This window comes from Mus pahari, chromosome 11, assembly GCF_900095145.1.
Source record: "Mus pahari chromosome 11, PAHARI_EIJ_v1.1, whole genome shotgun sequence".
Lineage (NCBI taxonomy): Eukaryota > Metazoa > Chordata > Mammalia > Rodentia > Muridae > Mus > Mus pahari.
Genome location: NC_034600.1, coordinates 27,739,955 through 27,754,727, shown reverse-complemented (window position 1 = coordinate 27,754,727; position 14,773 = coordinate 27,739,955). Strand labels below are relative to the sequence as shown.

General features: G+C 37.9%; 1 protein-coding gene across 2 annotated transcripts in view; it reads right to left on the bottom strand.

Annotated features, from left to right (window-relative positions):
- Positions 1 to 4,458: 4,458 nt before the first annotated feature.
- Cert1 (ceramide transporter 1) overlaps positions 4,459 to 14,773 on the bottom strand; it is a 101,940-nt gene continuing 91,625 nt past the window's right edge. Inside the window, exons 13-18 of one of the 2 annotated variants that reach the window (XM_029543871.1) lie at positions 14,243 to 14,375; positions 12,575 to 12,645; positions 9,251 to 9,379; positions 8,217 to 8,346; positions 7,311 to 7,447; positions 4,459 to 6,284 (exon numbers count right to left, since the gene is read on the bottom strand). In XM_029543871.1, coding sequence (XP_029399731.1) covers positions 7,320 to 7,447; positions 8,217 to 8,346; positions 9,251 to 9,379; positions 12,575 to 12,645; positions 14,243 to 14,375 — 591 coding nt within the window. In that variant the 3' untranslated portion in view covers positions 4,459 to 6,284; positions 7,311 to 7,319. The remainder of the gene's footprint in view (positions 6,285 to 7,310; positions 7,448 to 8,216; positions 8,347 to 9,250; positions 9,380 to 12,574; positions 12,646 to 14,242; positions 14,376 to 14,773) is intronic. The other variant, XM_029543872.1, reaches the window with a different exon arrangement.

The window sequence follows — 14,773 nt, the reverse complement described above, 5'->3', positions numbered from 1 at the left end:
CCTGCCTCTGCCTCCGAGTGCTGGGATTAAAGGTGTGCGCCACCACGCCCGGCTTCTTCCCAGATCTTAAGGAGTCCCTCAGTCACAACACTGCTTGTGTGTGCTTATTTCTTTTGAAAAAAAAAAAAATCCTACTTTTATGCTTGTGTGGTCTAATCTAATTCTTTGTCTTCAGGTCCTGATGATCTATCTTCTACCTGAATCACTCTCCTTCTCTGTCCCTTGAGTTTTATAATTTGGTTGAGTTTTAAAATTCCATCTTCCATTTATGCTTGAGTTTTCTTTAGTATGTCTATTTCTGTTTGTCTACATTGTTTTTAAATCCCCAATTGTCTTGCTATATTCAGTCCTGCCTGTGTTTTCTTGTATGTCATTGTTATTGTACATTATTGCTATTCTCTAAGTTCATTGAGTTGTCAATGACTTCATTAAACTCCCTGAATTCTTTGATGACATAATTATTCTCTCACATTTGGTCTCTTGGTTGTCCGTCCAGGTAATTCTAATTTGAGAACACTTTTAGTAGTGGTGGGGCTTTGTGGGGAGGGAGGCATGTTATCTTGACCTTTCATATTGCTTGTGGTCTTGCAATATAACCCGAGTATGTGAACATCTTTTGCTAGTTGTGTGTTTGATGTAAAATTCTAGGCTGCTTCTATCGAGTAGAAGTTTGGTTTGGGTTTTGTCTTTGTACCTTATCCCTTGATTTCAGATCAGGTACGAGTAGTTGGTAGGTTAACTGTTCAGGTAGTGTTGATTTTGAATTGGGGGTGTAGTAGTGATTCCAATTTACTGTTATGGAAAAAAGTTAGTGATTGGGACAAACAAATGGATCTGCTTGGGCGGATGTGCAAGCTGTTACCTGAGCTATGCAAAGGAGTGTGAAGATAGTGTGGGTAGGACAGGGTCTTGGGCATTTATCAGGCTGAGCCAATAAACAGGCTGTGCTGAACAACTGCAGCTACTAGGCTTAAAAGGTAGGGGTGGTATACACAGGTGAGGCTGCACGAGCTTACCAGACTGGAGAGCATATAGGGTGTGCAACTGTGGCTCCATCTCAGGATTGGGGAAGGTGTGTGGGGGCTAGGGTCTAGGAAACTCACCAGACTGGAAAGGAGCCTAGCATGTGAAGCCCAGGCTAGGCCTGGAGAATAGGTATGGATGGTGCAGGCAGAGTAAAGTCAGAGTCACCAGACTGGAGTGGTACACAGATTTTATAATCCAGGCTAGACCTGGAGGTTTGATTGGCAACCTATTAACCTTTGGATCACATAACCAAAAACCACAACCAAACTTCTTGCGTTTAGAAGACTGAGGCAGAACTGTGAAGGTCAGCCTGGGGTATACGGAGAAACTTGTTCAAACAAACAAACAAACTCCCCAACAACTAAAAAGCCAAGTAAATGAAAAAGACCTTTGTATGTCTTAAATGTGACTTAGTCTGAAGTATATTTAACTGCCTATGATCTCAAAGCCCGTTTTCCATTTAATTTTCATATAGTGCTAAAAAGCTTTATTACAACAAAAATAAATGCCAGCCATGGTTTCTTGCTATATCTAAATCCTGGGAACATTGCATGGCATATACATGCTCAGTACATATTTACTGTACAGTACATATTTACTGTACAGTGGGGTAGCATTTATAAGTGTGAACAAGGCCCAGGTTTGATCTTAATACCATAAAAATAGACACAAAAATATTCTGAAAAGTGTTTTGTGTGCTGGAGAATTACTAGTAAACATTGACTGCTAAAATGGTTTAGACCCTGTTTAATCTAGTGACCACTCATACTCCCCATTCTAATACGTAATAGAAACAACCACAATAAGCCAGCCTACACAGAACCAAGGTTTGCTATTTCTCAGAGGCTAGTTTGAATTTGGCAAGTAGCCCACAAAAGCGCTGTATTTATCAGAACATGTCCATGAGTTGAAAAATCTGTGAAATATCCTCTTTAGATTTGTCTACAGTGATGTTTTATTTTCTTGTCTCATCTTTCAGTGGGAGGACAAGGAGTCAAGGCACCGAATGGTAGTTGAGATGACCAATTCTGATAGTCAACTTGATTGGATGAATAAACATATACGGCATTTAGGCAAACCTTTGTGTGTATAAAGCAGTTTTGGAGAAGCCTACTTGATGGTGGAGGGTCAACTATGACTCAGGGTGTGGTAACCCAACTCAGTGTTGATGTGGTACTCTGGACACAGGCTTTCTCTCTGTAGCCCTGGCTGTCCTGGAACTTGTTCTGTAGACCTGGCTGGCCTTGCACTCAAGAGATCCACCTGAGCACTAAAATTAAAGATGTACACCACTCTGCCTTGCTGATGTAATTTTTTGCAGGTACATAGAATGTAACAGGAGGTCATGGAGGATTGCACCAAGGCTCCAGGCGCACAGTAGTCATATTGCCTATAAGAATGCCTAAGTGGACTGTGCATGAACTTTAAAAGTGAAGACTAAGCTGGGGAGCATCAGGATAGTGGAGATTACAGGAAATGAGTTGAAGAAAGCTGCTGGTACCAAGTAGAGCCAGCTCAAGGGAGAGTGTGTGATCACCATACCAAATGAGGTAGTGGGCTTATATTAACAGGTCACACTTAACACTCTAAGCACTAGAGACGAAATACATTCAGTGCTTTTCAACATAATCAAAGGGAGACCCCAGTGAGTACAAGTTCACACATTCTGTGATTGTTGTTCTACGACTGCAACAAGCAGAGATGATATTTCTTAAATAAATGAGAAATTATGTATTCATAATTAAGAGCACATGAGTGAATACACATCATGTGTATGTGATTCACAAGTGCAGCAATTCCAGTTTAGAAACTCAGAAAAAGTTATGTTGCTTCACTCTCTGGCTCTAAGACTTTTAAGTGTAATTCATAATAAATTCATTTAAATTGCAGTCCACTATACACATATGCATAATACACAGGACAGGAGACTGATAGGACACTTACCTTAGTACTTGCCTGTTCTGATCTGTTGTTCCCTCAGAATTTACTTGATCCCTAATGAGGTTACAAACAGGATTCCTGAATTGGAATAATTTAAGGAGACTTTTAAGATTACCCAGAAAATCACTTAGAACAGTACCCTGAGGTTAAGGAAAACAAATCAAGCAAGCGAGCATATTTGTCCATAATATTTTAATACTTCTCCACTTTTAAATACTGGTTTTAATTTTGTGATTGTAACATGGAAGATCCATCTTTTATATTTTTAAAAAAACATCATCAGAATCATAAAGCTATTATAGTTACACTCTACACACTCCCAAGGTACTTTAAAATGATTATGTTTTGAGTCTGTAGATGAACAACGACAACAATCCAAATACATCGTCTGTACAGCCTGGACTAAATACTGGTCAAGTGTTTGATCGGACAAACAACTGATAAGTTTAAAGATAACCGGCACAATTTCACAAGTGAACCAGCTCAGCCCAGCTAAAATTCTGTAGCAACTGACACTGATATTGTATAGGTGTATAAGGTAGTCATGGAAATGGACAGATGAGAACCATGCCTCCTTTACCTTACTTTGCCTCCACACATCTCTCTTAGTCAGGTTCCTCTCTCTTTCCTTTGCTGCTCCTCCTGTAGCAACACCAAATCAAGTTTCCCCACGTCAGATATGGAGTCCTCAACCCCAAGAACAGCACTGTGCTCTCTCATCATGCTCACTCACCTGCAGGGACAAATCCCCACATCACCAGTATTTTTCAGGTGTCTAACATCACAGAATAATCCAGCAGAATTGAGTAAAGGGGCTTGTTTTGGGGGTGTGTGGGATGGGGGCTTGGGCTAAGATAAATACCCAGGTTATGAAGAAACATAATAAATATTCAATATGTAGGGATTAGCCAAATCAAAGTAATTCTTGAGGGTCTGAATATTATAACATGGCCAGTGCTCCTCCTAACTTTGACTGTTTGAATACTTTCAGTATTTATGAATTCAATTCTAAATCTGACTGGGCAGGGTTATCTCCAATAAAGTACCACTCTACTAAAGATCATTACTAAAATGATCATTGCTTATCTTTTTTACTACAAACATTTTTAGTGTAACATTTTATTTACAGAATAAATTGTAAAAGATTATCACCACATTTAGTGCAAATGCAATTGGTAATAATTAGATGCAGACAGACCCTGCTTCATAAACTTTGCACATTTGTAAAATAAAGCTATCCAATTTAGTTTTGAAAGAGTTATTTGTCTGGTTCATCATAGTTACCAGAAATGCAAACAGAGGAACATTTATAGTGGGCATAGAGAGTCTTGTTTTGCTTTTTTTGTTTTTGTTTTTTCCCTAAGATTCCCATCAGTGCCTATAGCAAATAAACTTTCCCTCCCAACCCTCCCCATTCTCCCATCCCAACCCCACAGCTGATCGCAAAAAAAAAAAAAAAAAAAAAAAAAAAAAAAAAAAAAAAAGAGAAAAAAAATACACATTTGAGGTATAAACTTTCTTTTTTTAAACATCACAATATAAAATGCTAACTGGTGATGTAAACTGGTATGATAATCTGTCTCCCCTGCCTTCCTAGCATCCCCACCACATAGGCACTTTTCCACAGAGTCAAATTATGAACAGCATTTCTGTAATAAGGCATATTCCATGCACATCATTTAGAGAAAGGTAAATTAAAAAATATAAAAGATTTATGGGACATGAAACTGCGTGCATGTAATGTAAGCTCTATGTTTTATATGAACTTTTCTCTCTGTACAGAGTAATAAATATCATTATATCTGATGCAAGTAATTCACTTCCAGGATTGTGCATATTAAGTGATCAGACTAATCCCATCATTAAATTATCACACCTTGCATTCATCTTTAGACTCCATTTCGATGTATGGAATATATACAGGTCATGTTTTACATGACATGACTCTCTGCTTTACAAAAGGGTCTGATTTTTGTGTTTCTAAGGAGAGGAAGAAGTCAGCGAAGCATCTACAAAATGCCTGATTTACATAAGTACATCTGCTTGTAAACACAATCAAGTTTGAAGTGGGCAGTTATCTCAACTGAAGTGAGTACCACTCCTTGCCTCAACTCCATGCTTCCAAATTTTTCATAGAGGACTACAACTAAATCAGGTATTTTACATGTTAGCTTCTCATAGCAACTAAAGACAGTTTTCAGTTTGAATACTGTGAAATTGTACTGCTCTGCTGAAATTTATGATCAAGAGGCAAATTGGAGCATTGTTCAGATTTTCTATGTATATCTCCGATATATCATTTATCATTTAAAGTAATCCAAGCTAGAAAAACTATACCATATTTGTTACAGAATACTAGAAATATTAAATCAAATGTCAAATTCAAACAGTCTGATTTGGTTTAACAAGTAATACCATATATTCTCTTATAAATTTCAGGGAAAATATGAACCCACGTTATCCTGACCTCTGTATATAAAGTACTCTATACCCATAAGAGATGTACAGTTGTCTCTGACTGGAGGCAGGCAGAACCAATTTAAAAATTACCAAATTGTGTTTGTAACAAACTGAAAAAAGTTGGTAGCACATAGTACACAACTAAAATATATAATAAAAATATAAAGATATCTGGGGGAATAAAGCTTTTCATTCTTTCTCCATCAGAACCAATGTTCTTCATGGGAGTAAGACTATAGAAAAGGCAAAATCACAGGTTATTGACAGTCCTCAGTTATGAAGAGACACACAACATGAACTCTTATAGAAATCAGCAGCAATAGATTCTATGATTATACAAAGCAAAAAAGTCAAAACCTTCCGGACACAGACACAGACTGTCGGCCTGTAAAAAGAAGCCCGTCTGAGTATTCAGTGCACAGAGAGCACGTGCCTCAGGTGCGTTCAACTTTTGTGCTTTTCTTTTGTGCACAAAACCTGATACAACTGAGGGTCTTAGGCTGGACCATGGTAAATAAAAAATTCTGAAAAAGTTCCTCAAAATTAAAGCATCGGTTAATTTCTAGTTGTAATTCAAAGTTATTTTTTTTTCACTCCTAGGAGCAAGCAAATAAAAATATAGCCATATCCATGTGATTCTACATGTATTTATAGTTACACGCTGAGCGAGGAGGCCTAGCAGGAGATGGCTAGTGCTGGAAACCCAGCTTTACGATTGCAATGTTTCTTCTTGGGCCACAGACAAGGCTGTAGATCCTACGTTCCAGCTTAGAGGATTTGATTTTTTGTTTTCTTTTTTTGTTTTTTCTTTTCCTTCTTTCTCCAACATGGAATGTCACACAGCCTTGCTTCAGTCACTGGAGAAAAAAACAACAACAAAAAGACAAGTAAAAACCTAAGCAACAGCAATGTATGCAGCAATGTATGCAGTAAAAGCATGAAGATTTCCAGAACAGACATCTCAGACCTTGCTCATTCATGGAGTACACAGAATCTCTGTCATTTATCTTTAAAGGATTTTCACCCTTGCAAATGCAAAATTATTTACCTTATACGTTTGAAAATATATCCTCTGCAAGCAACAGAAAATATAAAGGGATCTTTTGGAAGTTATGGGAAAAACATATGGAGAGCAATGTTTTACTTTATATATTTATGAGACCCTATGTGAAAATAAAACACATTTATTGCTGGAGATATCAGTTAATACAACCTCTCCAGATGGTAATATGCAAACTATGTATGTATGGTCTCCTAAGCAGTAGTATTACATATAGTTAACACACAGAAACTTTTTAGTTCAAAATAATTAAAGATAAAATTCTAACACTGTATAAGTAAAGGCTGTAACTTCAGTACGTGTTAAGTGAAGAGCTGGTTATATAAATGATGTGCACACATACAAAAGAAAACAAAACCAGGAAACTCCTTAGTAACAGAGAAAAAAAGTCAGACTCAAGGATGTGTAAACAGATATGTAACAGCACACACACTCAATATGTTGCTGGTGTATGTGTATACTCCCAACAGATACACACACACACACACACACACACACACACACACCCCACAGATGCACACACTTTTACTTGACCTTTAGTACAAGTGAATATGTACATAAGAAAGTTTAGAAGACCACATACAAAAAGTAACTAGTTTCTGGCAAGGTATAACACAGGAAGTTGGCACTTCTTGTATTCTCTATATATGTAATGCTAATTCTCTCATATTAATAAAAATATAAATAACAAAATGTGTTAAAGACTACAGACTACAATCCTCTATTTGGGAACATAAAACTTTTCCAACACCTTCCAAAAGCTGATTGAATTTTACTACCTGCAGAGTCCTACTAGTCAACAAGGTTTATAGATCCTCCATACCTGTTAATACTAAAACAAAATTGGTTTTCCTGCAGTCTTTTCTTGGACATAAGAAGTAAAACGCTTTAGGAACTTAGGGTATTCTCGCTTTGCCACTGCTCTTAAGACCGAGGCTGGCGCCCATCCTCCTGGGTTCACTGTAAACAAAGGGAAGTCAAGCTGATTAAGACATGGTTCTCCACCTACATGTGAAGTACCTAGTGCACTCCTTTGCTTTTCAAAAATTTTCCATGTTGTAACAGCTAGCATTTCTTAAGCCGAAACTATTCATCCCCTAATGCTAACCTATCAGACATTAACTGGTGGTAAGAAAGGATGAATTAACTTTCTAAAGTAGTCATGATTCTCTCCAAATATCATGGACATACTAACACAGCAACGTGTAAAGTTACTTGTTCATCACTCTCTAAGTAACAACATGTGTTTCTTTAAACATTTGAGTAGTTATGTCTTTGAATAACAATGGACATTGGAGTATTTGATTAGAAAGGTTACAATCAGGACTGCAGGTGCAGAACAGGACAGTAAGAAACCAAAACAAATGAGAGAAAGGGTTGCCCAGCAGTGAGTCATAATGAAGTAAACATGCCGGAAGCTATCAACAACTGGTGGAGAAGACCCTAATTACAAATACATTCTACCAGGCAACGGTTAATAAAATGGCTCTTAAAATGTATGACCTATATAGATTATAAAGTTTTAAAATGTTTGCACCTATTTATAACTTTAAACATTCTCATATACTAGTTCTAAGATAGAAATTCAGGCATGTAGACTTTTAATGTCTTCCACATAATTCTATATATAACTTATCTCCAGGTTAAGGACTAGTAAATTGGACATTTTTATGTAGACAATGGTCAAGAACCTACATCTTATCAATCAGAACACAGAACTACTACATACCATTAGCTACATATGTGATCTTGCACAGAATGTTGTCTCTGCTTATCTCCTGGTCTCCCTCTGGTGGGCTTACTAAAGTTTGACAAATCATAGCAATATTGATTTTGGCACGGACACATCGATTGTTCAGCTGTCAAAGCAAACACACGAACTAGCATTAGTTTGTAGCATATTCCTCCGTTTATAATCTCTGTTGCCCTATTACTGCATTAGTTTCAACTCTGTTACAAAGCCTTCAGTAAACCTTCCTTAATACAACTGGTGCATGTTTTCATTTTATGTGCTCAGGTGCTTCACCTGCATGCTTGTCTGAGCAGCATGTATGTGCAATGCCCACAGAGGCCAGAAGAGGATGTCAGGTTCCCTGAGATAAGTTACAGTTATGAGCCACTACACTGGTACTAGGAGTTGAACCTGGGTTATTTGGAAGGGCAGCCAGTGCTTTTGAGCCATCTTTCCAGCTCCCATTTAAAATCTTTCTTTTTTTTTTTTTTTGGTTTTTGGAGACAGGGTTTCTCTGTATAGCCCTGGCTGTCCTGGAACTCACTTTGTAGACCAGTCTGGCTTCGAACTCAGAAATCTGCCTGCCTGCCTCCCAAGTGCTGGGATTAAAGGCGTGCACCACCACCACCTGGCTTTAAAATCTTATAATCATCAATTAACAAACTGATAAACACAAGGCTTTTCCCTCTTTCAAAGTACTAACTAAACTAAATCAAGGTAAAAACAATCGGTGTGCAGCATTGGGTAATGGTTAGGAGATGCCTTTAGGACAGAGGCTACTCACGGGACCCAAGCAAACCTTACCAACCTCAGAAGGAAAGCCACACAGCTCCAGAGGGGGCACTGATAGCCATGGCACTTGTCTTCAGAAAACACAAGGGCTGTCCCAAGCAATCTAACATAAATCTAAAACATGTCAAATCAAGTATCTGTGTGGACGGGAGGGGAGTATATGTATAAATGTGGCTGCATCACATATTACATATTATACTCATATTACAGAATTATACTCATTTCTATGCTATACTCACAGGAGCACTATCATGATCCACAGAAAAATTACAAACTATCCAAGTTTCAGGGTCATTTTCAGTCAAGGCTGGGATCTTTCGAATTGCAGAAAGATACAGTACGTCTCTCTGAGAAGCAGGCCATACTCTCTGTGAAAGAATTAAAAGTGTTTTGACAATTTGAATTATTTATTCATGTCATACAGAAAAAGAAAAACAAACAAATGAAGAGCCATCTAAACATCCTGCAGTTGAAATTTGTCAAACGTTAAGTGGGAAACATTAGAATCCTTGCAGAGGTACATTATGAACAGTCACCATCTTTCTAGAATATTCAAAGTACTATTTTTTCTGTTTAAAATTGTTATAAATTCACCATTTTAACTATTTTTAGTGCACAACTTAGTATAGTATAGTCACAATATCTGTAATTACAATATTTCTGAAATTTGCTATCTAACACTTCTGACAGGAACTTTGTACCCATGAAGCAGCAATGGATACTACAATCTAATTCCCAGTCTCTGTCAATGCTCTACTTAGAGAATCAAAGACTTAAAAAGCAAATAGGACTACAACTTCTACATAAAAACCTCTGAATTAAATTATTTACATTTAATATTTCTATTTTTAAGGTATAAGAAAAACTATTTCTATAGAAATGGCATTCAGCTTATAACTGGAACTATCTACTTTAAATGATAGAAGAACAAAATTTTCTCCTGTTCAAGTTACTTTTATGTTGAGTATTAGGAATATGCAACTGAAATCTATCTATCCTTATTATATTCTGTCTTTCTTAGTTACTGAATGCAAAAAAAAAAAATGGCCAACACCTCAATGTCAATACACTTGCAAAGTTTATCTTTTAAAGATCTAAAGCTTCATTAGGCTGGGCAAATGCAGATAGGGCAATACTGAAGAATGCCTGTTGTCTGTCTCTAGTCACTCAGCACTTCATTAGAAGCAGACAAGCAAGGTAGGGCACGCAGCTCAGCCTATCTACTATACATGTGTCCTTGGGTTCACTACCCAGGACAGTATAAACTAGGTGTGGTCGAGCATGCTTGAGGATCAAACATTCTAAGTAGTTCGAGGCCAGCCTGCGACACATGGACCCTACCTCAGAAAACAAGACACAACAACAAAACAAACATAAAGCAAGACTAGGCCATCAGCGGGTACAGTGTCACACCTATAGTTGCAGTCACCCAAGACACTGAGCAACAAGAGACCTGTCTCAAAAAACACGGAAAAACAAAAACAGCAATGAATACAAAGCTAGAAGGACAAGAACAAAAGTGACTCCAAATTCAGGGGACAAGTGGTCTTCATACATCATCAAAGAAGCCAAATTGAATGGAAAAAAGTTGTACATTGTTATCTGACTTTGCCAAAAATTATTGTAAAACCTTGTCTAGCAAGTTGAAAGTAATTACATCTTAATTTTTGTTATATTAGGTAGCATTTAAGTAATTTTACTTTTAGTTCTTAGTCTAAATATAACTATCATGCTTTCCTCTGCATTTAGCATTTCTCAGGTGGAATACTTTTAGTAGACTGCTTCCCAGGATCACTTATTTTCTACTAATAAATTTCTTCTGCTTAAATTGTTGGCCATTTCTCCTTCATTATATACTACGGGCCAATTATTTGATTGTTTCCTACACTGTATATTTCCCATTAGCCTCCCAGAGCTGTATGCTGATAGAGAAGATCTATTGTTACCGTCTGAGGAACAGGCGGCAGGTAAAAGGAAGCACGCTCACGCTTACAGAGGATGTCTCATAAGGAGGTTGTCTCCCAATTCATGTTAGTTTTTATATCCAACTCAATCAAGAAACATTTTTACAAGTCAGAAACACCCCACTGAGTAGGAAAATGAGGTGCTCACTGAATTATTATGCCATTGTTCATAATTAAACAGCATTGCTTTAGGTAGATTATCTATAACTTTCTTTTTATACCTTGTATAAAGTATTTGAGGCAGTTAAATGCCTCAGAGAATAAAGGCACTTGTGGCTGGGTCTGATACCCTGAGTTCTACCCTGGGGCCCATGTGGTAGAAGAGAAAATCAACACTAGTGGGTTGTTCTCTGACCTACAAACACAGACACACAGACTATTCATGTGGGCATGCCTGTGTGTGTATGTGCACAAATATATACAAACAACCACAAAGGAAAAAAATATGGCATTTTAAAAAAGGAAAACAGCATAACAAAAAAGCAAGAGAAATACTATAGTAACTCAGCAACATTATACTGAAAGGCAGTGGGAGAAATAATATAAAGGAAACCAATTTAAATAATGCTTCTCTGTGCTCTAAGAATACAATGAGTCAGTCTCTCAACTTCTCTTTGTTGCCAGAGATGCTCTGTAGATAATGTTCATATTTGGCCACAGTCAATGCATATACACTCTTACCTTCATTACTGTTCTCGTAGAAAACTGTCACTCATGTGCATTTGAGAGCTATCATTTCTAGGGTAAAGCACTAAAGAGTATTTAAAAATCAAGTCTAGAAGGCTCTGTTTTAGACTAGTTTAGAAACTAGCTACGATCTTTAAACCAGTGCTGCCTCTAGACTATTTCTCAGTCTTACACACATTTCTGCTCTAAATGGCCTGATATAATTTTCAAATATATACCATTCCTCAGGTTGTAATCATCTTCTTTCTCATTTACCAGTTAAAATAGCTTTCATTAATTAATTTATTCATTCCATATCCCAACATCAGTACCCCCTTCCTCTAGGTCCCCACTACGTAATTCCTCCCTCTACTCCCCCCACTCCTTTGGGAAGGGGGAGCCCCTAACCCCCAGGGCACCAGCCCATCCTGGCACATCAAGTCACTTCAGGACCAGGCATACACCCCCTTCTGAGGCCAGACAAGGCAATGAGCCAGGGGAACAGGATCCACAGGCAGGCAATAGGTTCTGGGACAGCCCCTCTGCCAGTTGTAGGGGGACCTTCATGGAGACCTATGCTGGGGCCCCAGGTCTGGCTCATGCTCACTCTTGGTTGGCAGTTCAGTCTCTGGGACCTGAATAAAATCTTTTAAGTCTCAGCTGAACATGAAAGCATGAGCCTTTAATCCCAGCACTTGCAAAGCAGAAGCAGGCATACTGCCCTAAGTTCAAGGCTAGCCCAGTCCACATAGTTGGATAGCCAGGGCTATACAAAGAGACACTATCTCAAACAAACAAATAAGACAAACAAAAAAGGTATTTGGATATTTTGTGGGATTTAAATTTAAACTCCTGCTATAATTTACTGCAGCAAATCTGTATGTTTGAGTCTCAATTATTTATATCTTTGGGGACAGATGACAAGACCATTACCTTGTGCGTTTGATAAACGATGATTGCATTATCAGCTAATGTTTCCACCACATGAAAGTTTTCTATAGTAGCTGAAATGAAGAGAATCATATTAGCAGCTGCAATAGTATGGTAAAGCAAATAGAATCCTTCATTACCTATGCTGTATCTAAATGGAAGACAGCTAGTGCTGTGCACGAGGGCTGAGTTTCCTTTCACTCTGCAGATGGCAGCAGTGAGGTCTGATTACCAGGACATTTTCTCCAGTACAGTATCTTCCATAGCAAGATAAACAATTGTAATCATTACTGTATTACCCCAGGTGAAATAGTCCCTAAAGGTGCAACTCCTTTCTTTCACTTAACTTACTGGGTTAGCATGTTCTAATTAGGCAAGGGTGATTATATTTGTGAGGAACAAATGTCAAAATGCCAATGATAAATACCTTATGATGTTCAGAAATATGTGTATCTATGAAAGTCTAAGAACACATATTTGAAAATAATGTAACCTAACTACAGCATGATTCATGTGGGAATTTATCACACAAACAAGACAGTTTAGAAAAGAGTGGATGAATGAGAAATCTACAGCAATCCTGACTTTTTATTAACTTGCTCTGTCACCTCTGTTAAATCATTTTTTTAAAAGATTTATTTATTTTATTTATATGAGTACACCATAGCTGTCTTCAGACACACCAGAAGAGGGCATCGGATCCCATTACAGATGGTTATAAGCCACCATGTGGTTGCTGAGAATTGAACTCAGGACCTCTGGAAGAGCAGTCAGTGCTCTTACCTGCTGAGGTATCTCTCCAGCCCCCTGATAAATCATTTACTAGGAATGAATTTTACTTGTTTGTATGGAAAATATCTACCTATCATAAGATACTATTAAAGTACTGAATCAGGTGATATAATATTAAGTGTTTTAAACAGATGTGGTGGTTTGAATAGGTTTGGCTCCCAGAGACTCATGTGTTTGAATGATTGGCCATAGGGAGTGGCACCTCTAGGTGTGGCCTTGTTGGAGTGGGTGGGGCCTTATTGGAAGAAGTGTGTCTTTGTGGGGGTAGTGGGGACAGAACTCTGAGGTCTCCTGTGCTCAATATATACGCAGTGTGGCACACAGTTTCCTTTTCTGCTGCCTTTGGATCAAGACGTAGAACTCTCAGCTCCTCCAGCACCATGTCTGACTGCATTCTGCCATGTTTAACATGATGATAATGGATTAAACCTCTGAACTGTAAGCCAGGTCCAATTAAATGGTTTCCTTGATAAAAGTTGCCTTGGTCATAGTGTCTCTTCACAGCAATAAACCCCTAAGACAACAGGGAAAAGTAAGGTACTACTACTAAGCGTAGTTGTACAGAACCTGTAATCGTACAACTTGGAAGGATAAGGTAGGAGCGAATAATCCAAGGCTAGCTTGGTGACAGAGTGAGATCTTATCTTAAAAGGTATGGGAGGTTGCTCAGTGGCAGAACAGTTGCCTAGCACATGTGAGGTTTGATCCCACTGCCACCACTTGAAAAGTATGAAGGTAAAGTATAATTATGCCTATATATGACTCTTGATATTCTCTATAAAATTTAGTAAACTATTGGATATAGTCAATGGGGTTTGATCTGACATTTAATTGAAATGAAGATAATTATTTGGTAACATATTAATGATGATAGCTTACTTTCCCAGTCATTGCGAACATCAACATTCCAAAAGTAATTGCAGACCTCGTGTCCTGTAACGCCTTTAACTGCATGAGTAGCTTTCAAAGGATCCAGAACAATTCCATTTTCTTCCACTTCTCTTCTGTATACCTAAGGAAAACATAGTTAAAAAAAAAAAAAAATCAAAAGACTTCAAACCCTTGGCTCTTGGGCAGTCTAGACCAGCAGCCTACTGCTCCCATGCATCCTGAACTACATTTAATAAAACGTAATACAACAAACAAAACCCAAAAGACTTCTTTGTGTGTGCATTTTTTTTTTAAATGCACACTCACAAAAGGTAGACTCCTGAAGTACAAACTTGAAAGTATGCTTTAAGTTGAGCTGATTTTGCAAGGTATGGTGGTATGTGCCTGTAGTGCCTGCAATCCCAGCTCACATGAGGTTAAAGCACAAGGATGGCAGTTCAAGGGTAGCTCAGCCTACACTGCATGTTGGAGGCCAGACTTAAGGCCCTGCCTAAAAAAATGCCAGTTGTTTTTTTTTTT